This window comes from Rhipicephalus microplus, chromosome 6, assembly GCF_043290135.1.
Source record: "Rhipicephalus microplus isolate Deutch F79 chromosome 6, USDA_Rmic, whole genome shotgun sequence".
Taxonomy (NCBI): domain Eukaryota; kingdom Metazoa; phylum Arthropoda; class Arachnida; order Ixodida; family Ixodidae; genus Rhipicephalus; species Rhipicephalus microplus.
In genome coordinates this window covers 194,526,976-194,552,022 of record NC_134705.1, presented here as the reverse complement: position 1 = coordinate 194,552,022, position 25,047 = coordinate 194,526,976, and the positions used below count along the sequence as shown (strand labels likewise).

Sequence of the window (25,047 nt, the reverse complement as noted above, 5' to 3'; positions counted from 1 at the left end):
CGAGTACCAGAGGTCCAGCAACTCCCTGTTCCTGCCTCACGCCGTGGTGGCCTTACTGAACGGTGTCAGCAACGCGATACACCCCGTCTTCTACCCGATCGTCACGTCACATGTCGCACGAGGCCTTATTCGGGCTCTGACGGTCGGCGATACGGGAAACGACGATGATGACGTCGATGAGCCATGGCGGATTGGTCCCGAGGCGGAAGGACGTCTCAGAAACATCAAGGACTGCCTCGCCCACCAGTACTCGACGGCGCCTTCTGCCGACGGAGTCTTGAACCTGAAAGAACCGGACTTCTTGGACAACGCCATGATCTACCCTTTGTACCTGATGTACCGTGCCGCCATCGCGAGAAGTACCCCGCCGCGTTTGCTGGTGATGGCGCCTCACGGCACGGCCTGCGACGAGGCGCAGGTCTTCTTCTACAACCTCGCCGCCGGCATGTGCGATGATTTGACGAACTCGATGACTGAATCGGGCTCCCAAAGAAAGTATGGCGCGACGCCCGCTAGGTGGCGCGTGAACGTACCCCTCAGGAACTTCCGGTACTTTGCGGAAGCGTTTCGCTGCGCGACCGATGCGTACATGAACCCAACTATAGATTGTAACTTGTGGAGGTCGCCGAGTACTGTTTCGGCGACGTGGTTATAGTTGCCGGTGACGAATTTGAAGTAGAAGGCCCGGCCGCGAGTGCCTTCGCGTTTTGCCGGCCTATATTCGATATATATTACGAGAAGTCTTAATCAAGGTAACCTAGGTGCAAGATGCCTCTGGAGGTCACTTTTGCTGATGACGATATAATAATTTTAAAGAGCTTAATGTTTGACAAGTTGAAGTTGATCGTAAAAGCGATGTTTGTTTTTATACTTTTTACCCAATTTTTGGCACTTTTACGATGAATTTAAAGCGCATTATATAGTTCGCGAGTTTTTATCACGGCTTCAGTAAACTTCACTTCATTTTGTTCCCTGTATGGTGACAAACGGGCAAAGAGCTTAATGGGCCCCTAAACCACAGCGAATTTAAAGGTAAGAGTAACTTATTTTTCGCCCTCACTACTCTTGCTACAAGCGTGTAGCAAGAGTTGTGGTGACAGATGCAACTGGCCGGTTACACACACAAAAAAAATGTGCTAGTTGCAATATAAAAGGACTTTTAATAATATCTAGGGTTCAAAATCCCGTATTCACGATGTGATTATGAGGGACGCCGTATAGTATAGGTATCTGAACATGCGGCGCTCTAGCCAAAGAAGCTTGTCTCGAAAGAAGCAACGCGCCTCACGCACTTTATCGAACATCCGTGACCTCACAGTATAGACGCATTAGTTGGGCGTACGTAACGAGCTTACGTATGTACCATGGTTACGGGAGAGAAGTGCGCACGCGCAGTCCATAACCTATCTATTTCGTGAACGCGCGTGTACGTTCGAAAAAAAAAATAACGGCGCAACGCAAGCGTAATATGTAGCGCAAGCTACGTGACCTTTCACAAGATGAATGACAGAGCAGCCAGCCTGCGAGAGGGCACAGACCGTAAGTAAAACCATGGATCCAATGATTCGGCTTGGCTTGGATGTCAGCGCTCACTGCATTCTGTGCCGACCGGCTGTGCCCTCGTGATCTCCGACGACAGTGCAGCTCTGGCCGACTGGCTCGGTCCTACACCACCTCCTGACGCCGGTTCCCTACGACGACGACAGCGTAGCTCTGGCCGGCTGGATTAGCCCTACGCCATCTCCTGTCGCCGACAAGAGCTCTCGCCAGTGGTGCCCCGTCCTCGGACTCCTGCCTACGTGTCCACCTTCCCTGTCTTCTCCTTACTTCCATCGCTCCCCGTCCCTGCGCCTCGCTGTCTCCTTCCTCTCTATATATATCTTTACCTTTTAATCCTGTCCTTTTATTCCCTTCTCAACCCCCCCCCCCCCTCGTGAGCTACTGTTGAGGTGTCCTCACCCTGATAGACAGTTACGGGGCTCACTTTTCTCTTCTTTCCATTTATAATCATCCCCCCCCCCTCCCGGTTATCACGGCTGATACCACACGATGACACTAAGAAGCACTCGAAAGCTGTCTCATTTCTCGTATATTACTTGTAGTTAAACGAAAGGCATCCCGGTACGGTTGACACGGTAAACTGAAATGTTGTTGAGTGCTTCGCTTGCAGCGTGCGCGACGTGTCGGGCTGCGTACGTAGGATTGTTGCTTAGGCCCTACTAAAAGTGTCCAGTATCTCGGGAGTACGTAGCATGCTGGAACATATTGCAATAGCTCCCTAAAGAAATACACAAAGAAAGAAGTACGAGTCCCCGGCTAAATGGGGCATTTTCACCCGTTTTCTCGCAGGCCCGTCGTTAGTCACGGGAAGTTGACGAAGGCAGGGATGGCGGCGCGCGTTCGCCCAGGCATACCGGAAGGGTTTTATGGAGTGAGCCAAGTAGGAGGGGGGGGGGGGGGGATTGGCCTCTTGCTCTATAACACACAAGGGTTCATTCATGAGCGAGGCAAATGACGGTAGTATCAAATGTTAGGGGGGGGGGGGGTACATTACACTACGATCTCCACCATCGCCACGGCAGCTCGAGAAGATCTTCGCAAAGGCAGGGCGAAACGACGACCGGAAACAGAGATGAGCCCATATCCGTTTTTGTCTGGAATCGTCCTCTCCCGCGAGGTCGTAATCGTAAGAGCAACCGTTTCCGGTTCCGGTAGGCCACGTGACATACTGCCCGCTCGTGACACGCGGCAGAGGAGCTTATAGCGCTCTATTTTGGAAGCAGCCGAAATGGAGTAAGGCATAAAGTTTACACACGAAACGAATGGCGCTTTTTTTTCCTCTTTCTTTTTCTTTGTATACGGACATAACGAGAGATTCAGAAGAACCGCATTCCAAATGCAGGCGAACTTATTCTGATTTGCTATATTTCTTCTATTCGTCTCGATATTCGTATAATCGTTTCGAGAAAGTTCAAAAACGGAAGCGTTTCTTACAGGCAATTTTAAGACAGAAGTTCGTGCACGATATGACCTTGTACAGGAAATATATACATTGTCGTAATTCTTTTTTTTATGGTCTCGTAGGGGGCCTAAAGTTCACTTTTCAAGAAAGAAAAACTCATTTAATTGAGTCGTATGTACTGAGATGCTTGAAAACGACTCGTTTCAAGGTGGGAATAAGTCTGAGACGTGACGTCATTAAGGTGCGTCGGGGCCATCACGAGATTCAGTACGTCATTTCGGCATATCTGACATCCGTGTCTCGTTATCGTAAATATGAGGAAAGCCAGGTGGAGAGCGTATGGTCTTTTTTCAGACGAACTACTTATCAATTGAATTTCATAACTGGGCTCTATACATCTCATTTTTTCCCGTTCAAGACTTCGCGTGCGTACTTCGTCTTAGTTTCTTGGGCCTGCTATGGCGTACTATGTACACATGTGGTACATTGAATTATTTGCGCGCCATACATTGCTTTTCTTTCCTCTTACGGACAACCACTGCGCATGTGTACTCCTTCTTATTCTTGTCAAAGCGCGCGAAGCTGTGCCTTTATTAACAAGTACTCAACCTTTATTAAATACATCTCGTTCTATTACAATGACAGAGCGGAGGCTAAGCGCTCCATCTTCTCCTTTCGAAGACGCCGAGAGTGGCAGGGTTTATTAATAAGAACGACCAACCTGTGACCCGCCTTGGACATCTAATGGCTTATCACGAACGCGAGCAATGCCTGACAACAACATCCGCGCCGTTGTCAGGTCTTCTTTTTTTATCTTCTATGCTCAATTTCGTACTCCATCGCAAACGTTCCCAGATATTTTTTTCTCCTCCCCTCGAGTCTCGCTTCGCCTCCGAGCAGCGTCAGCTGCCAGTGACGGGACCTCAGTTGCACCTGACTACGGCGTCGGGTCGCGCCAATGCCCCCCCCCCCCCAACCTAGCCCGCTTTTACCATCCCCCTTCTCTTTCTTTGCTGCCCAAAACAAAGGTCCCAGCCAGAAACGATAACGGCCCACCGCCACACCTCCTCTTCATCCCTTGAACCCCCCCCCCCCCGCTTCTCCCCTGACGCACACACACCCAATTCCACCGTTCACACGATTTCCTTTCCGTTGATATGTATTTATATATAAGTAAACGCTCCTGTACAACTGGCTTTCCTGCGTAACCTTGGTGCACAAGAATAAGGTTGCTTGCAGACGCCGAAGACACGTGGGAGTAAGAGTGAAAGGGCTTGAGGAGGAAGTATTGCCTCCTCCTCTCAGCAAAACACTTCCTTCTTATCTTATTTATCTTTCTTTATAGCTCTAGAAAAAGATCCAGCAAGAGTTTTTTTTTTTTTTTCTGGACGCGTTCGCTGTGATCACGATTTGTTTTTCCAGCGTTTGCTAGCACTCCGGCAAGATGGCTTGTCATTGTGCAAAGCGTTCACGCGGCGAAGCCAGATGTACAGGCACGTTTGCTTTTACCTCGCTTTTTCTTTCCCCCCCTTTTTTTTACTCCTGCAGGTTGGCTTCTCCTTTGTTCATGACGTTCACGCAGAGAAGCAGGCCGGCGTGGAACGCTGCTACAACTTTCCGCATCGTTCGCTTTGTTGTTCCAGACGCCGCAGGGAACCAGGGGGCATCGAGCGAGGTAATTGGAATGGAGTCCACTGCTTCGGACGACAATGGAGAAAAGAAAAAAGAAACTGTCGGCTTCGTGCGGTGAGTGCCGCGCGAGATAAACATGATGTGGGGAGTCCCAAAAAGTTCTCCACCCTTTTCGCAAACACCGCGACACGTGGTTATAGAAGTGATTGCTCCAGCGTTCCGCGCGCCTCCCTGTGGCGCTATTCGCGTGTGTACGCCAATTGTTGCGCAACCAAAGAGGAGCAACACCACCTTCTGGGCGAACGAACGAACGAACGTGCCTCATCACGTACGAGCGGGCGTAATCGAGTCGCTTTGGATTACGTGCCAGCTGGCACTGTTACGTATCTTACTGTGCGTACTGTAGTGAAGTGTATTACAGGGGGTCTACAGGGACCCACTGTTTCGCGGTGTGTGGCCGTGTCGCGGCCCTAAAGGTGTTGCGTGTGCGTAGTAGTGTTTTCGTGAGTGAGCCCGTCTAAATGGCCCACGTCCAAGCAAACCATTCGCAGGTTGCGTAATTAACTATCGTTGAAAACAACCCTCCCGGTGTCTATAGAGGGCGCCTGCAGAGTGGAGCAATAAGGCGTTACGACTGCGTCGCACTGTTATTCGTGTCGGTGTGCTGACACAAAACGGCGCCACCTACGCCACGCGGCCGACTGAGCATCACGCGTTCGAACCAAACCCCACCCGCAGAGTAGGAACACTTGCAATAAGAGTGTGTGCTCCAGCGCTTTCAGCTGAGATAAAGATGGGCGTCTTCATTTATCCGCGAATGGGAGGCCTTCGCCGTTCAATTGAGGCTTTGGTAAAAGGTGGGTTACAAAAGCAATCCTTTATAAGGTTTTTTTTTATTTTGTGCCTTACTGATTACCCCTCAATGTCTATTTTTTTTTTAGCGCGAGTTGGACTCATCAGCAAACCTTCTATATTTAAAAGGCTTGTTGTTGGGATGCAACGCGCTGCTTCAGCAAAGGAACAGCGATGTGAATTTGCTATGGTTACGTTAAGTGTTTCGCAATGCATAACCCTTTTCAATGCAGCCGGCATTACGAGGCATACCTATCAGCTGACCACCACTTATGGCGTCACGCGTTTTACGATTCGGTCGCAGTCCTCGATGGGAACAGTACTTGCGCAACTGGCTTACGAGAAAGTGATATGAAAGTTTTAGTAAGTGTCTACTCTTACAAAACCATTAAAACACTTCCAAATGTACAGTTCCTTACACCCATTGTGCTAGCTTACAGGCTGTATTGTGGTCGTGCCAACCATGAATGCGTGGGTGTGAATCCCACCCTACTAATTATTAGATTACCAATAATCAAGAGCTACCGACTCCGTCAACATTTCTTAACAACGCAGACATTTTGCTGTTGTTATTACTCTCTACATAGAAAAACGTAGGAAGCTAACGTGTCTGCGCCAGAATTGACTATCTTGTTATCGCGAGAGCGTGATACTAAATAATTACAAATCAAAGTAATCACGGTTCCCTATGCATTCTTCAATGACGACGCGAAGGTGAAAGCGTTTTCTTTTCCTTGTTCCTCTCTATCGATAGTATTGTGCATCAGCCCTTACCAACAACTCCTAATATCCTACTTCGCTTCCAGCTATTGCGCACTAGAAATGGCAGATACTCCGTGAAAAAGTAACTGCGGCTAGGAAAGGATTAGGAAAAAAAGATCCACGCTTCTCAACGAAGTGAATGAAGACATGGGGGCGATGCTATAGCTCCCAAAGCGCGTAATGTCTACATCGAAGTCGCCGACTAGTATAAAGGACGGACATATGGACGCTCGCACATATGGATGGACAGATGCATGGACGGGCTGACGCATGGATTGACGATGTACCAACGGACAGATTCACGAATGGACGGATGGACAGATGAACAGTGCAGGTGACCATGTATTGTGCTGTCATATTCTTGATTCACGTACACATAACGTCAGTTTTTTTTTTTCACGCAGATGTTCTTGTTTTTCGATGTGCCGGTGTTCGGTTGCGGTTTCACGTATCGTGGCGGATGTGGACAAGGCTTCGTCCTAAGGAGATTCGCCCCTATAAACATGCAAAGGGACAGTTCAATCTAGCCCCTGTGTCCTTTCTTGCTTTACTTTACACTTTCTCGTCTGCTCTCGCTAACTCGCATCTTCAGGGATGCAAACAAACTAGTCCGTCAACGCGTTCTAGGCAGACGCTGGCACGGCAGTGCCACACAAGACGTTTCCACATGCCGGCTACGAAAACCTCTAGCTAGTCGTCCCATCCCAACATCGCGCGACCACCCTGCCGCCCGATACTCGCACCATTGGGATCGCAAAGCGCACGCCAGGCAGGCAGCAAGGGGTGGGGTTATGCCTCAGTCCAATTGGGCCTCCATGTGTTCATTGTGTGCTGAATCGTGCACCAAACGCTGGCACCGCGAACGATCCACGGGTGCGTGGGGTGGGAAAAACGGGGTATTGTCGAAGAATATTGTTGCGGGATGTAAACGATGTATCGGATAGAATACTATGCACGTGGTATGAACATGCAGCGAGGATTGCTAAGGTCGTTATATCATCAAACTAACCGTTAGAGGGACACTAAAGGCAGCTTCACGCTCCTCGTGCCAAGCCTGACGGAAGAGCTGAGTTTGGCAGCCTTCTTTGTTATCCTTCGGTTTTGTTTTCCTTTGCTACTCTCTTCTTCACTCTCAGTTTTTGTGTGCCTTTTCTGTTTTTATTTCTACCTATTTGCCTTTTTATTTTTACTTTTTCTCTTTTGATTTCTCTCTATTTCTCACTCCCTTTGTTCAAAATTTTTATACTCGCTTCTGCTTGCGTTACACCAAGCAATTACTGCATAAGGCAGCTCACGCCCCTAAAGCGATATGAGCTTAGTATCATCATCAATTTGCTCGGAAAAAATAGTAAGATGACCGCCCATTTCCCCAAACTTTCTTACAGTCGGACCTCTCCCTTCAATTTTCAATGCGCGTTGTTAGGGATTTTCCGGCTTTTGATCAAATGAATAGTGAACGTGGTGGGGTTGACGAAGTAGAAACTAATTGGCTTCCCAAGAAAAGCACGTAATTTACCAAAACTTTCAAATCACGCCCTGTGTCGCTGTAATACAGATACGCCACATAGAGCTTTTTATCTTTGAAAGAAAAACATTGACATATTTCACCTGCTGGCATCCTCAGCGCCTTTGCCCGCACAAGGACTCACCGATGGGTTACAACACTTCAAAATAATTTCACCAAGTGTTCAGTGCAAGATGGCCTCATTTGCTCATGCTCCACTTAAGGCAACTAAAACCAGAACCAGCAGGCTTTTGGCGATAATGGTTGAAGAGGACCAGCGATGTTTCATTCCATGAACTGTTGACTTCCCGTCTTTAATACCGGAAAGACAAAAAGCGGGCCATTCTGAGAAGCGCGTCAATGCTTCATTTCAGTGTTTTCATTCATTGCAAGGTTTTTCCCTTTAAGTTTCCACCAATGCTGAGTAGAGAAGGATGAGCCACGTTAAAGATCGCCTGCTCTAATGGAAAAACTTGCGCACCAATATTCGTAGTTATGTCAGTCGTGAGAGGTTGCTTTGAAAAGCCCAACTTTGAGCACTCAGTGTGTACGTTTGTGTGTAGTTTCAAGAACTCGTGTAGTCGCCCACGTACAGTAACAGGGAACCAAGATCGCTTAATTTCAGTTCGCGTGCGAAATGGCACATTGATCTTGGGGACGAAACAGCGTGGTAATAGCTCTATACTGGGCGTAGCTTGCGCATGACAGGATGCCCGTTTGATTTCTTCACGGCCGCTGTATTCCCAATAGAGGGAGGGCGGGAGGTGGTGCAGACAAGAACACCTGTTCACCTAAACTTAAGTGCAAGGACAGGAACTCCAGGTAGTCAAACTTGTCCGGCGGGTGTCCTGTGATCACATCGCATACTCTTCGCTAGTGAAACTTTCAGAGGTATCTTAACTTGTGATAGAAAAACAGTGCTAAAAACGGACAAGGACTAAGGGAGACACGACACAGTGTTCAGCTGTATTTAGCTCTGTTTTTCTATCTCAAGTATGAACGATCGCCCAACTATGTCTTCTAGTACCATAGATTTTTTTTCGCATAATCAGCTGAGGCGCTCTCTTGTGCATGAAGCGTCTGCGCACTATAGTTCTTGTTACCTGTACACCCATCGCGGAGACAGTGATGGCAGGAACATATATACCGTTCGCAAAACGCTGCACACAACTGTTTGTACAAACGGACGCGTGTGTCGCATCTCGCACCGTTTTGCGCTAGGCTGCATGACTGGCTGGAGCGTGCCATATAATAGGGGCTCCCTGCAGTTGCTTTTATTGTTCATCGTTTGCGTTCGTATCGTTCAATACAAGGCCTGTAGATGCCACGAACAAGTGCGAGAGGCGAGCGTGTGTATAGAACGTCAGCTGGCGCCACCTGGTGTTGAGGGCTGCAGAGAGAATGAGCCCTCGGGTCTAGTCACCCGTGGAAACACACACACACACCGACGCGCGCTCGCTTGTGGTACACGCAGAGTTGCAGTCGGGGCCTCAGCGTCGCGCACAAGCACCTCAGCGTTGTTCTTGATTGTAACCTCACCACGTATTGTGTGGGGAAAAGCAAGAACAGCAGCAAAAAAAACGAAGCTTGCATGACCTCTGCCATGCGATATCAACGTGTGTTTCTGACAGCCATTCTTCTCTGACTGGCTTGAGCTAAGCGTGGCCTCCTGTACGGCACCGAGAACATGTTGCTAGAATAGGCGCCGCACACTCTCTGTCTATGCTTAAAATCCTGTGTCGTTTGTGTCATCTGCGGGAAAGAACTTTCTGTATCGACTTCGTTCACGAGTAAAACCTATAACAGGTGTTACACCCGAGTTATGCCTTAAATAAGCCCACTTAAAACTTTCGACGACATCACACGTGGCTGTTACCGTCTTACTATTAGGATGACTTGCATTTGAAATCACCCACATAATCTTTTTTGCTCTCGCATAGGCTAGAAAAACTTAAAAATGTGCACGATATTTCCTAGTGACGAAGATTCCAGCCACCAATCTCGCGTTGATAAGCTCAAGCCATTAACTAACCTTTGGTTAATTGGTTAGTTATCGGCTTGAGCTTATTAACGCGAGATTGGTGGCTGCAATCTTCGTCACTAGGAATCAACCAAAGGAACAAGTAGGATTTCGAACAGGCTACTCTATAATCGACCACATTCATACTATAAATCAGGTAATAGAGAAATGCTCAGAATATAACCAACCTCTATACATAGCCTTCATAGATTACGAGAAGGTGTTTGATTCAGTAGAAATGTCAGCCGTCAGGCAGACACTGCGCAATCTGGGCGTCGATGAAGTATATATAAACATTCTGGAAGCAATCTACAGGGGATCAAATGCTACCATAGTGCTTCATAAAGAAAGCAACAGAATACCAATCAAGAAGGGTGTAAGGCAGGGGGACACAATCTCTCCAATGCCATTTACTGTGTGCTTACAGGAGGTCTCCAAAAGCCTAGAATGGGAACAGTTAGGGATGAGAGTTAATGGAGAGTACCTTAGTAACCTGCGCTTCGCCGGTGACATTGCATTGCTGAGTAACTCGGGGGACGAATTGCAACTCATGATTACGGAGATAGACAAGGAGAGCAGAAAGGTGGGTCTTAAAATTAATCTGCAGAAAACGAAAGTCATGTACAACAACCTCGGAAAAGAGCAGCGCTTCGAGATAGGTAATAGTGCACTTCAAGTTGTAAAAGACTGTATACTTAGGGCAGGTAATAACCGCGGTGCCGAACCACGAGTTTGAAATAGCTAGAAGAATAAGAATAGGGTGGACCACATTTGGCAAGCACTCTCAAATTATGACAGGTACATTGCCACTGTCCCTCAAGAGGAGGGTATATAACAGCTGTATTTTGCCGGTACTTAGATACGGAGCAGAAACCTGGAGACTTACAAAGAGGGTTCAGCTTAAATTGAGGATGACGCAGCGAGAAATGAAAAGAAAAATGGGAAGTGTAACCTTAAGAGACAAGAAGCGAACAGAGTGGATTAGGGAAAAACGGGGGTTAAGGATATCATAGTTGAAATCAAGAAGAGGAAATGGACATGGACCGGGCATGTAGCGCGTTGACAAGATAACCGCTGCTCATTAAGGGTAACTAACTGGATTCCCAGAGAAGGCAAACGGGTTAGGGGGACACAGATGGTTAGGTAGGCAGATGAGATTAAGAAGTTGGCGGGTATAAATTGGCTGCAGCAAGCACAGGACCGGGTTAACTGGCGGAACATGGGAGAGGACTTTGTCCTGCAGTGGACGTAGTCAGGCTGATGATGATGATGGTGGTGGTGGTGATGATGTTGATGGTAACCTATGTTCTACCACATCGTCACTATCGCTAAAGAGTGCCCAGTAACTTACAACACGGATGCAGCACCAGTAAATAAACGGAAAAACCCCACATTTCCCTCTTCTTACCAGCAAACTCTGCAATGAGAGACAATTGACCCCTCCCATAATTCCTCCCTTTTCATTTTTGTAGCCCGTCATCATCAGAGCACCCGCGGATTACTCGCCGGTAGAAAGTGACACCGGCCGTACTGGAAACGCCAATTTCCAATCGTTCGCCCGCCGCTTCCCACCGAGGCTCGGGACCTGTTTGTAAGTGTCCACGGGCATCAGGGAGCTCCCGTACCGCTACTGTGTACGAACGTGCGCCACCCACAACCACCGCCACCCCTGACTGAGTGAGCTCCATGAGCTCTGTGTCACAAGCGGCTGCCTGGCGCAGTAACGTTGTAGAAAGCGACAATTCTGTCCTTCCCCCACCTCCCCGCTTCGTTCCACCACCCACACGTCTACACTGACTTGTCTACGATATTGAAGTCGACAGAAAGACAGCAGGAAGGTATGTACGTGAGTGGTAGAAAGGAGAAAAGAGAGAGGGAGAAACGAGGTGGTACAGAATCAGGGGGGGGGGGGGGGGGCAAGGCTGAAACCGGTCGAGAGCTAAGGGAACGGTGCGGGGGAACAGTTCGTCGTCAATTGCAGCGACATCTGCTGACGATAATCCCCGGGCAGTGGATCAGAGTGAGTGGTGCCACCGCTGCCGGCGGTGGTGCCCTTGCTGATCCACGGACAGCCACAGAGCCAGGCCGTGTGTCCGGACTCTGGGAAATAACACCCGCCCAGCCAAGCCTATTCTGTACCCGGAACGCGCACCTTTCGACCGTGTGCTGCTTTTACAACGAGTGCCCCGGTTTAGGCTACAGGGATGTTGGCTTGGCAATGGGGAGTAGGGGGGTCATTATCGGGGTGACTCGTACGCTGGTGTTTTGAACAAGGATGAATGAGAAGGGGGGGACCGAAGATGGAAAATTATTTCCCCCTCCCCCGTCAGCTGGGCTGTGAATCGGCAGGCTCTGTGTGAAAATTGGATGGGCGATTTCTCTGCGGGTTACAAGGTGGAGTGCGGCGGGGCTCTGCTTCTGTAAACGTAGCGGTGAGACCAGCGCATCGCGGGCCGCTTGTAAGCGGGACGCGCTGGTGCGTCAGCTCTCTCTGCGTCCCGTTCGTTGATGTGGGGGGAAGTGAAAGTTTCCAGCGTTGGTGAAATGATTGGATTTCAAGGTCAAGGGTGGATGAGAGTGGCGTATGTTGCCGATTGAGATGAAAAGTAGCGAGGGGAGAGCATGAGTGGTGGTGCAGACGTCGGTCGAGAGAAAAATTGGTCATCTGCCTCAAACACGACGGCCTTCACAACGTTTGGAATTAATGAAAGCTTTTATTTCCCAAGACACGGAAGTTTCTGAAGAGAACTGACACGGTGCTTAGGGAGTCACCTAAGACGACAAAAGCGAAAACTGCATTCTTCTTCTTCCTTTTGTTGTTTTTCTAGTCTGGCGATAGCGTTGACCCCTTTCATCCGCCTTTCCTTTCCCGTAAGCTTTTTATACCTAACGGGGTTAAGTCATGTCTCCGAGATTCAAGCCGCTGCAAGCTTTGTGCACCTGGCGTGGTTTTTTCAGTGCCTTCAGGATCGGCCCGCATTTCTCCAATCAGTTATGTCGTGTGAAGTTGTAAATGGGTGATGTCACATTTTAGTAACCTGTTACGTAATGATTATGCCTCGTGATGACGCTGTCACCTGATGATCTTTATTATGACTTATTTTTTAACTTCATGAGGCTTCATCAAACAAGAAAAGCACTAACAGTCATCGTAATGTTTGATGACGGGTTTCAACTTAGTAATACATTTGTTGAGCACGCTGAGGTGCGTCGCGCATTTTTGCAACGCTGAAAAACTTCCTACGTGTGAAGCACCGTGTTGAGACTCTCAATGCGTAATAGCAACCCTGGTGATTCTGTAGTACGTGTCTGCAGATGACTTCATCACCGACGAGCTTATAATGTTGCGTGAACTTGGCCACTTTTTTTCATCATTTAGATCAACGGGATATCGCAATTATGTAAATGGGGCTCTCCCTTTAGTACGTATAGAAGGATTTAAAGGAAATTTCTAGACGAGCTGAAATATTCACCTAATGGTTCCGTCACAACATGTGGATAATACATTGAAAGTGATCAGGGCACTGATTCTGAAGAAATGCGCGCCTCAAATTTTGCTTCATTCATCGATGCATTGTTGTTGGTTCCATAATAAATTACGTCATAGCAACCTGCCGCGGTGGTCTAGTGGCCAAGGTACTCAGCTGCTGACCCGCAGGTCGCGGAATCGAATCCCGGCTGCGCCGGCTGCATTCTGGCGCCGCCATTGATGCCACAAGCTTACACGCTGTATTTCTACAGCTTCTGCAGGTGGTGACTGCCTTTCATCCGACCTACGCAACGTGTCTTCTTATCGATGACGTCGGCTGTGCGGACTGTACGTGCCCGGCCTCCATCGATGTTTGGTTTCGTCAAGCGCCACTGGACTTTCGGAAGACGGAAAACTACTTAAGCTGCTCCTCCTCCCAGCCACTTCGGGATCTGGCGCCGCCATAGCGCCAGAAGCTTACACGCTGTATTTCTGCAGGTCGGTTATTCATATCGTACTGTAAGGGGTAAAGCGTTCAAAAAACTGGCGTCAGATCCCACTCTCCATGTGCGTACGATTGCTGTTGACCTAATAAGTTGTATCGGGTGTTACTGTGAATGCATTGCGGCCATTATCAAGACGTGTTTAATATGCTGTGGTGATATCGAGGAAAACCCTGGACCTCTCTCAGCTGAGCAGGAACAGAAAATGTTCGAGGCTATCATGCAGATACCGTCATTGATTCAAACGCAGACAGACATTCTTACCAAAATTCGTTCGCTTCGGTCCGACCAGCAGGCGATTGAATCAAAAGTAACGGAACTGGCTGCTAAGGTGGAACGCGCAGAAACGTGCGCCTCGTCTGTACCGCCCTTAAAAGCGGCAATTGAAAATATGTCCACACGTGTTGAAACAACCATTTCATCACTGGCGGCATTGCATGATAGCCAAGATGATTTAGATAATCGATCGCGCCGTAACAACTTGATAATTTACGGCTTTCTGGACACTGTAAACGAATCTTGGGCAGAATCCGAAGAAAAAGTTATTTCCTTTTTTTTCTGATAAACTAGATATCTCAGTCAGTCCAACATCCATTGAAAGAGCGCACCGATTGGAGAAGTACCAAGTAGAATCAACACGGCCACTAATTGTCAAATTCTTGTCATTCAAAGATAAACAACGAGCGCTTGCGGCACGCTTCAAAGCTGAGGGAAACAAATTTTTCTATCGGCCAAGATTATTCAAAAAATGTCAAGATTGCTCGAAAGAAATTGGCTCAGTTTGCCCGTGACCGCGGTGGTCCTTTTAAATTGATTTTCAATAAGCTAATTATGGGACATGAAGTGTTTTTCTATGACAGTAAGAGTGATTCTGTAATTCGGGCGAGCCAATAGCCATCACGAAATGCTCCCGAAAAACGACTGCGCCAAGTGAATGACTTGAAGGTTATTCTCATAAATTGTCGAAGTATTAAAAACAAAAAAAGCAGTTTGATTCGCTGTTAGATCTGGTTACCCCTGAAGTAGTGATTGGTACTGAATCTTGGTTGGACAGCACTATGACTAACAATGAGATATTCCCATCAAATTACATATTGTACCGCAAAGACCGTAACTCACGTGGCGGTGGTGTTTTCGTCGGGGTTCACAGTAGTCTGAATTGTACTCGTATTGAGGTTGAAAGTGCGTCATGTGAGACAGCCTGGTGCAAGGTCGCCCTAGCTAATGGCACTTCGACAGCATTCGGGTCGTTTTACAGACCACCTGCTTCCAATACTCCTCAATGTATATTCGACTTAAATAACATACTACTGTCCTTAGATGCAACGTATACCGTTCTTAGAGATTTCAACTTACCAAATATTGACTGGCTCTGTCACCAGCCGAAAATAACCACTTCGTTACCTATTTACCCTGCATTTCGTGAAATGATTAATGCACATACCCTGTTCCAATTTCTACAAACTCCCACGAGAATAACCCCAAATAGTGCAAATGTGCTAGACTTATTGTTTTGTTCTGAACGCACTCTCATTAGTTCTGTCAATTTATTACCCGGTATAAGCGACCATGAAATTATTCTTGCACACCTATGTTGTGTTTTAAAGCGTTGCCATGTTCCTCCTTCGAGACAGGTGTTCCAATATGATAGGGCCAATTTTGCCTCACTATAACAGGAGCTTGATGAATTCCTGCCTTTTTTCAAACAGCACATTTCTGCCCTCGACATAGAATATGCATGGAACCTATTGAAAACCAAACTTTTATCGCTCACGAAGTCATTCGTTCCGTCTCGAGTAATCACACCCAAGCGTCAGGCAGATAAACCATGGATTAGTAGAAATATTCGCGCATTGATGAATAAACGACATCGCCTGTATCGCAGCTACTGCAAATCGCCGACTCCAGACCTTTTCAGCAAGATGAAGGAACTCGGTAAAAATATAGCAAAAGAAATGCGCGAGGCAGAAAGCGCGTATCTAGATGCAATGGGCGAAAAATTAAAAGCTAACCCAAAAGAAGTCTGGAAGTACGTCATAACCAAGCGAACGACGAAGGATCCCATTCCAGATAATATATATGGCAATAATTATGCCGGTGACCTGAAAGGAAAGGCTGAACAGTTCAATAACTACTTCGAATCTGTGTTCGTACGGTCGATCCCCCAGGCCAGTGGCCTGAAAACTGTTTTGAACTTACCACAAATGAGTGATATATTCTTTTGCGAGCAGGGAATAATAACGCTACTACGAAAAGTGAATGTGAAGACAGCCCCCGGACTCGATCACATTTCGAATTATGTATTAAAGAATTGTGCTGCATCGTTTTCCCCTTTTCTAACAATTCTCTATCAAAAGTCATTTGATTCCGGTGCTTTACCGCGTGACTGGAAAACAGCAAATGTAGTTCCTATATTCAAAAGCGGCAATAACACACAGAGTCGAAACTACAGTCCTATTTCACTAACTAGTGTTTCATGCAAGGTACTAGAGCATATCATTTACTCTAACCTAATGGCTCATCTCCAAGAAAACAATTTTTTCACCCCAGCACAGCATGGTTTTAGGAGAGGTCTCTCATGCGACACTCAACTGATTGAGTTTTCTCATGATATAGCTTTGACGATTAATAATGGCAAACAGGTGGACTGTATTTTCTTAGACTTCCAAAAGGCCTTCGACTCGGTAGCACACAATTTATTACTTGTAAAACTGTCTGCACTTAGTATTCCCACGGCGCTTTTCCAGTGGATTGAGGCTTACCTTACTGACCGAAAACAGTGTGTTGTTCTTAACGGAATGACCTGATCCCATAAAACAGTCTTGTCTGGTGTTCCTCAGGGATCTGTACTCGGGCCTCTTCTTTTTTTTTTTTGATATTTATCAATGATATAGGCGAAGGAGTATCAAGCCGTCTTAGATTGTGTGCCGATGACTGTTGTCTTTACCGTGAAATTAATACTTTGAATGACAGTGTACACTACAAAGTGACCTCGACAAGATACTACTATGGTGCAATACGTGGAATATGACGCTAAATTTTTCTAAATGTAACATTGTCCAGTTTGCTACAAAACGTCATACTTTACATACGAAATACTCTATTGATGGTGAAAGCCTCACGATTGTATGCAGCTACAAATATTTAGGGGTTTTATACAAAAATGACTTTTCCTGGAATGACCATATTGATTACGTAGCAGCGAAGGCTAGTCGGGTCCTCAACTTTCTAAGGCGTAACTTCAAGCAAGCTCCCCCTAAGTTAAAAGAAATTCTTTACTTTTCAAATGTTCGCGCTATACTAGGATATGGATGTTCCGCTTGGGACCCCAGTACAAAGACATGTATTGACGAATTAGAGCGCATCCAAAAGCGTGCAGCTCTATTTGTATCATCAAACTATGATTTCAGAAAAAGCTCTTCCGATATACGGGACAATCTTGGATGGCCGTCTTTGCAGGACAGGTGGAAGTACATACGCCTGAAACTGTTCCACAAAATTTTTATAGGTGCAACAGGCTTAAGGAAAGACACCTACATACTTGATCCTACCTATAGATCTGCCCGCGTAGACCATTCCCTGAAGGTTATGGAATAAAGGTGTCAAATCAACCTATATAAACATTCTTTTTTTCCAAGGAGAGTCCATGACTGGAATAGTCTCCCGAATGAAGTTGTACTGTCATTGCCGACTTCCTTTGATGAAGCCCTCGCAGATTGTTTGTTTAACTAGGTTTTACATGACATATGTGGGATATTTTGAACTTTAGCTCACCATTTACAGCTTCTGCCCAGTTGTGTTTTGTACTGTCTTTCTTATGAGGTTATGTATCCATAAAGGTAATTTATGTTTAAAAGTTTTTACTTCAATATTATGTTTTGTTGCTTTTTCATATTGTACAACATGCATCAACCTCTTAGTAACGTGATGTTTAGTCTTTTTATAATGTTATTTATGTGTAGAGTGTTGATGTTATCTTTATTCCTACATAATGTTTATTGCTTTTCATGTTGTATATACTACCTGTATCTTTTCCTGTTTGTTTCCCCTCTACATACAATTATGCCCAGTTGGGCGCTGTAGGTACCTGAATAAATAAATAAATAAATAAAATTTACGATGGAGGCGGAAATGTTGTAGGCCCGTGTGCTCAGATTTGGGTGCACGTTAAAGAACCTCAAGTTGTCGAAATTTCCGGAGTCCTCCACTGCGGCGTCTCTCATAATCATATGGTGGTTTTCATATGTCCTCGTCATGGAAGCGTCCCCGCCCAGGGGACAGCAGCGATGAGGAAGCAGACACACGGCGCAAACTGGTCCCAGCCCCCCCCCCCCCCCCTTCAAGGAGAGTGTGACACCAGTGCCGACAGCTCGAATTCCCGGCTGTCCTTCGATTCTCAATGCACCGATTACTCTACCGACAGTTCTGCAAGCAGCACTACGACGGGGGTGGCCTTGGTGATCCAAGTAGACCCCCAATTCTGTGACCACAGGCCCTCCAGGCGTACCTGCCGTTGATGGTCCCGATGAAAATGCAGAAGGGATGAATGAAGCGCTTGGCCACGAGACCGTGCTCCCTCACCATGCCGCGGCCTTCCAGAAGAATGCCACGGGTGCCCGTACCACGGTAAACCCTCGGAAGAAGAGGAACAGGAATAGGCGCAGGAGGAGGACTGTACCAGTTCTGCAGAGTATAGCGGTTTTCCCACCCTCTTCTGGGAGCCAGTGCACGCAGACCACAACCACGGGGCCACCTCCTGCACTCCGCACTGCCCTCAGACACGGGCTCCCCCTACCAGCAAGACAGTCGACGATGAGGGCTTCCAGACAGTCCGCTCCAAGACTGCCCTTTGTCGTACCAAGAACCTGACTTCAGCCGCCCTTCCCGAAGACGCTGCGGTGGTGGGGACGGTACTCTACCGGTTTGCTTCCGCTGGAGGCTCGCTCTGGAACTGCCCGAGACTGACCATAGCCCAGGCGCTCTCGTTGCGCCCGGGAGTTTCTGCAATCCGGGTGAACCAACACCGCAACGTAGTAGCAGTGGACGTGAATTCCCAAGATCGCCTTGAAAAGCTCTTGGCCCTCACAGAGCTCAAAAGAATTCCAGTGACCGCCAGATAGCCTGTAGACCGCCGAACCAGTATGGGATTCCTCCATGAGGTGGATGGCGATGCTGCTGACGAGAAACTGCTGTCCGAACTCCAGTCGGCTGTACGGGTCCTATCAGCATCCAGAGAAGGCCGCACCGTCACGCTGCGCTTCGAGGGCCCAGTTCCCTCAGACCACGTGACACTGTTCAGAGTACGATTCCCAGTCTGACCAGCAAGACCACGCCCACTCCAGTGAAGGCAGTGTGGTCGGTACGGCCACGTGAGGAAGACCTGCAACATGCCAGACAGCTGCATCTGTTGCGGTCGGTCTCATCCAGGAGAGTTGGGCTGCCAGTGTCTCCGTTGTGTGAACTGCGGTGGCCCTCATCGTGCTGACACACCAGAATTCCTCGCTGGCAGGAGAAGAGACCAGTGGCTACCATCATGGTCTCTTCGCCGACAGCCCTATCCATCAGACGAGAAGTCGCGGCAGTTGTGTGGGAGGAGACGAGGGAGGTTCGGTCCTATGCAAGTGCAGTGAAGGGCCATGCGGCAGCAGCCAGGCCAACCCCAGCACGCCCCGCCGTGGTGGTCTAGTGGCTAAGGTACTCGGCTGCTGACCCGCAGGTCACGGGTTGGATTCCCGGCTGCGGCGGCTGCATTTCCGATGGAGGCGGAAATGTTGTAGGCCCGTATGCTCAGATTTGGGTGCATGTTAAAGAACCTCAGGTGGTTGAAATTTCTGGAGCCCTCCACTACGGCGTCTCTCATAATCATATGGTGGTTTTGGGACGTTAAACCCCACAAATCAATCAAGGCCAACCCCAGCACCACGCAACCTCCGCCGGCCAGCCCCTGCAGCCGCGACCAATACCCCAGCTGTGCCTGCAGCCCCGGCCGTCCAACCTCCTGCTCGTGTCTCCACGGCTGCAGCCGCCACCCCCAGGGCCCAGCCTGCTGAGACCTCTGCCCCGACGCTTCTATTGGAACAACTTCTGGGCCTCCTCCGGCTCTCCTTGCAGGCAGTCGCGGCCTTGCTTCCACCAGAGCACCCGCTCCGTGCCATCTGCCTGCAGGCAGGGGCTTGGCAACAGAACAACCAGCATGGCTAGTCCTCCCACCAGCCCACGTCATCCCCGACGCCCGAGCGTCCTCCATTAGAACGTCCACTGGCTGGGATCACTGAGAGACGACTTAGCGCAACACCTGATCCACAATGACTACGACGTTCTCGCACTCCAGGAGGTCTACACCCAGGCAGAGCAGCTCCGACTTCCAGGCTACGTCGGCTACAACAGTCGGACTAGCTGCAGTGCTGCCCCTTGCCTGGACGACAACCACCCACAAGGGCTTTCTCGCTGTGCCGTCTAAGTGAAGCGCGACCTGCTGCAGGCTGAGGTATCCGTGGCCGACCTGGTCGGAGGGCCCTTCGAGTGCTGCGCCGTCCGCGTCCACCTCAGTGGGGTCGACACCACGGTGGCGAGCGTATTCATCAGACCCAAAAAACCCTGGGACCCCGGGTGTCTTCGGCAGCTTGCACACCGACTGGGGAAGGACTTCCTGCTGTGCGGTGACGTCAACGCCCACCGTCCAGCCTGGGGCGGCCGTAAGACGGACGTACGAGGGCGAGAGGTGCGTGACGTCTTGCTGCAGCTGGGTCTGGTGATCCTGAACACAGGGGGCGTCACCTTCCTTCGTCGCTGAGCCAACAGCACCAGCACAGCCATAGACCTCAGCGTGGCAAAGGAGGGTTGCCGGTACGCCTGGTCGCCGTTTCCGGACACGTGGGGTTTGGACCACCTGCCCATCCTACTCACCCCTTCCCGAGGCAAGGCCCCCAGGCATCGAGAGTACCGTGTGGTGGGCTGGCGGGGTATACCGGCAGCTGTTCAGGCAGGACACGGGTGACAGGGACCTCATGCAGCTGGTGGCTGACAGTGCCCGGCTGCAACCGTCGCTGTCGAGGCGCAGCAAGGGCAGCTTGTTCCAGACATCCAGCTCCTGGCCTTGAGAGCACCACGGAGGCGGGCAGAACGCCAGGCTCTGAAGAAGGGTCAACCGGAGCTCTGGACAGTGTTCCGGAAGGTCGACGCCGTCTGCAGACGCCACACCCGAGCACGCAGGAAGAGGGGCTGGGTGGGCGTCTGCGCCTCCATCGACCGATCACGGGACGGCACCAAGGTTTGGCGCCTGCTGAAGTGCCTGCTGATGGTGACACGGCCCTTCAACCAAGTGATGTCCCTGACCGTCCACCTTTCCATCCAGGCTGTGGACCTGAGGGAACAGCTGGCCGACCAGTTTGCTGCGAGAGACATCGCCCAGCAGCCTGCAGCACCTTCTCTTGCTGCCCTGCAGTACCCTGCCACTTGCCACCATCCTGGGTGGACAGCCACACAAGCACAAGAACTGTGCTGCGAACCCATCAGGAAGCACGACTTCGAGGCTGCCCTTGCAGGATCCAAACGACGAAGTGCCCCGGCAGCTGATGGTGTCACCTTCCAGATGCTCCGTAACCTGGACGGAGCTGGCCGCCAGCATCTGCTCGAGTACTACAACGACGTCTGGAGCAGTGGGGTACTACCGGAGTCATGGCGCACTGCGGTCGTCACCTTTATCCTGAAGCCGCAGAAGAAAGCCACGGCCTCTCCATGTACAGACCAGTCTCTCTCACCTCGGCACCCTGCAAGGTGCTGGAGAAGGTGGCCTAGGAGCGACTCGACTGGATTGCTCGCCGAGTTGAGTTCTTCCCGGAACAACTGAATGGCTTCAGACGCCACCGGTGGGCAGCCGACTTTATCTCCGACGTCGTCACCACCCTCAAGGATGCCAAGAGCTGTGCTGACGTGGCCATGCTGCTCCTGCTGGACGTGGAGAGTGCCTGACGGTCTCCCACGCGAGGTCGTCGAGACGGCCCTGGACCAACTTGGCGTTGACGGGTGCCTCCGCAGCTTCGTGACCTGAACAGCAGGACCTTCCGGGTTCGAGTCGGAAAGGAGACCAACCAACCCAGGGACAACACTGCAGGTGTACCTCAGGGTTCGGTGCTGAGCCTCTTCCTGTTCAACCTGGTGATGGCAGGGCTCCTCGCTTCTCTTCCGACAGGCACCAGGTTCCCGGCCCGCTGCTCCATCTACGCGGACGACGCGGCGTTCTGCGCCCGAAGATCGAGGCGGTTCGTTCCAGCCATCAGGATGTCACTGGAGGTGGCCCTGCATGCAGTGACTGCCTACCTGAGTGGCATCAGACTCAAGGTCTCCGCATCCAAGACCGAGGCCCTGCTGATCTACCTGCTGGTGGCAGCACGATGCTACGTGAAGCAGCTGAAGATTGGCAACCGCAACCTGTCTTGGAAGCTGATGGTAAAGTACACTGGGCTCACCATCGACCACTCTCTCACCTGGATCCCAGCTGCCAAGGTCGCCTGCACACAGGTACGACGTGTCCAGGGAGCCATCAGCAAGCTGCAGCAGCGTGGACGCAGCTGCTCCACCAAGCTGGCGCTTCGACTCAACCAGGCTTCAGCGTCCTCAGTCCTGCTGTACACCTCCCCACTGGTGGCCTTGGCCGCTGCCAGTACACTGAACCTGGAGGGACATCACAGGAGAGCAGTGAAAGCCATCCAGGGGCTCCCCAGGTACTCCCCCGTGGCAGCGACCCTGGCCGAGGCTGGAGAGAGGCCCCTGTTCCTGCGCATGCTCCAGCGTGCACTGGGGCACGTAGACCGCCTTCACCGTGCAGCCGATGGCAGCATTCTCTTGGAGCGACTTCACAGCCAGCCGAGGTCACGGCTGGCTGTGAAGTCTCATATCACTCTACCACCAGATGGTCCCAGATCCACCAGTTCGGTGGCCCCACCACCAGCCACATGAGGTCCACCTATACCTGGACGGGGTATCCAAGCGCCGAACGCCTGCTGCAGCACTGCAACAGGCCGCCGTCTCCAAGCTCCAGCAGCAACTGGCAGGGTGGCTCCAGGTCTTCACTGATGGATCCGTCATGCCAGATGGTACAGCGGTGGCTGTCTGCGTTATCCCATTCCGGGCTATCAGCATGCAGTGCCGACTACCCTTTTCGGTGAGCTCGATGGCTGTGGAGCTGGCAGGACTACACCTGGTGGCGGACCTGATGGTTGAGGACGTTCCGGCTGAGCCGGTAACAGTCCTGTGTGACAGCAAGGCAGCGCTGCAGACGCTGGCCAACCATCGCCGTGCCGGGCTCACGGGGAGTCTCCTGGCAACTAAGTACCGGGACCTTGTAGCAGCCAAGACGTCCGTCTCCTTCCACTGGCTGCCCTCTCACGTGGGCATAGTTGGCAACGAGGAGATGGACACGCTGGCCAAGGCTGCACACCAGCCGGGAACCCCATCACCAAAGCCGTGGCGGTGAGGAACTACACGCAGGCTCGTATCAAGAAGCTCCGCGCCTTGGTCCACCCAGACCAGAGGGTGGCCATTGGGCGGGGACCCAGGCATCTTCCCGAGGCAGGCCTTACCAGGAGAGAATGAGCTGACCTCCTGCGGCTGTGAACCGGATGCGTGAGGACCGTGGCCCGACGCTACCTCAAGGGACGCTGCACCTCCCCAGCCTGCAGCCGTTGTGGTGACACCGAGACCTTCGAGCACCACCACCCCGGAGCACCGGGGTGCCACCCGGAGCTCCGGGGTGCCACCACCCCGGAGCACCTGCTCTTCCCTTCTCTTCCCCATATACCAGCGCTACGGATCCTGGTGGAGTTTCTGGACGAGACGGGAATCGTGGCCTACTGCTGAGAACGGGCCCCTTGCCAACCCCTACCCTTGCTTCCGGACTGATGTTCGTGCTGAAGACGACTGTACCACTTCTTACTTAATCTTTTTCTGTTCTTTCCACTTTTCTCCCATTTCCCTTCCTTGCAGGCACTGCGCCGTGCTCCCGACCGGGCTGCAGAAATTAGGTGCATTTCTCCTCTTCTGACCACCACCACCCCTCTATGTGTGTCGTGTTGTTGATAATGTGTGATAACCCGGTTTTCAGAAATTTGTCGTCTCCGTGCATGATGTGCGTTGCGCACTTCGCACGTAGCCCGCCATGGTCCTTAGTCCGGCGAGCCATCGATATATCGGCATACCACAAACGAGAACACAATCGGTCCCTCTCCGCCGAGCAATCGCTCAATGGCGTTCGCTCACGTAAAGTATTCTTGCACCGAGGCATGACTGTGGTGTACTACCGCTGTATACACCGGAAAATCAAGCTTCTTCTTGAAGAGAAACACTGGTGGTTAACTAATGTATCGTCCCCAAAGCCATTTATGTTCTCAAAATAATTCCTACATTGTATAACAAATTACTATATAGCCCCATCGCGTACTTGTGCAGAACTCTGTAACAGGCCCCACTTGATGTTTAACATTGTAATATTTCAAAACACTCTACAGGAGTTCATCTGTTGGCCAATTACTTATATGAAAGAATCATAGCCATCACCATGGTGCAGGTGGCCAAGCAGTACCCGTGAAGGAATTGCCCCATGCTTCTCCACGTCCACTGTTCGTAGGCCGCTACTGTTGCCAAGGTTCTGGGTCTGTGCTCACTCTGCGGCGGACAGGCACTGGTACACCGCAGTGCTTGCAGATCGTCGTCCAGTCGCTGCATGCCACCGACTCGACACAGCAACGCCTGGTCATCTGACGTGCAGTAGAGGCCGCGGCAAACCAAAGCATTCCCGCTGACCTCCTCTGAGCAGCGTAACAGACCTCTGTGTTGGTCCCTTCGTTTGGGAGAAATAAAATTTTGGTTGCCATCCAATGTCTGGCAGTGGTGCTATTCGCCTCTGTCGTGAAACATCACTGCTGAAGACGGTGATACGATGCTGTGATATTATATTGCAAATAAACAGAACTTGTTTCTTCTTCGAAATTGTTGGAAAAGGTAAGTTAGCATACATTACCTACGAAGTAGGGTCGACCGAATTTTCCATTAACCCTGCTGGAGCGGCAACTTTGTTTTCGTCTTCCAAATGCGACAGAATTACCGGAAAGGGTGAGGGCAAGTACATGCCCTAAACAAAATGCATCTTCGTTTTGCCATAAGGCGCTGACATTGACGAAAGCAGCAGCTGCTGAAGCTAGCTAAAAATTGGGCCTAAGAGATATAGTAGTCCCACTTCGTATTAGAACGAGACAGAAAAGTTAAGGAAGAACGCCAACAAGTCGAGATAAAACCCATCAGTCTTTGCGAGATCAAGGGTATTCTTAGCAGCCGAAACTTGGTACG

At 50.2% G+C, this 25,047-nt stretch overlaps 1 protein-coding gene across 5 annotated transcripts in view; it reads left to right on the top strand.

Moving 5' to 3' along the window:
- Window positions 1-24,579, top strand: part of LOC119167875 (uncharacterized) — a 596,496-nt gene extending 571,917 nt beyond the window's left edge. The window contains exons 7-9 of one of the 5 annotated variants that reach the window (XM_075867434.1): window positions 4,511-4,708; window positions 13,474-13,699; window positions 24,269-24,579. In XM_075867434.1, the coding sequence (XP_075723549.1) occupies window positions 4,511-4,708; window positions 13,474-13,668 (393 nt within the window). In that variant the 3' untranslated portion in view covers window positions 13,669-13,699; window positions 24,269-24,579. Of the gene's footprint in view, window positions 1-4,510; window positions 4,709-13,473; window positions 13,700-21,844; window positions 23,727-24,268 lie in introns of those variants that run through there. The other 4 variants (XR_012884394.1, XR_012884393.1, XR_012884392.1 and 1 more) reach the window with 4 other exon arrangements.
- Window positions 24,580-25,047: the final 468 nt, after the last annotated feature.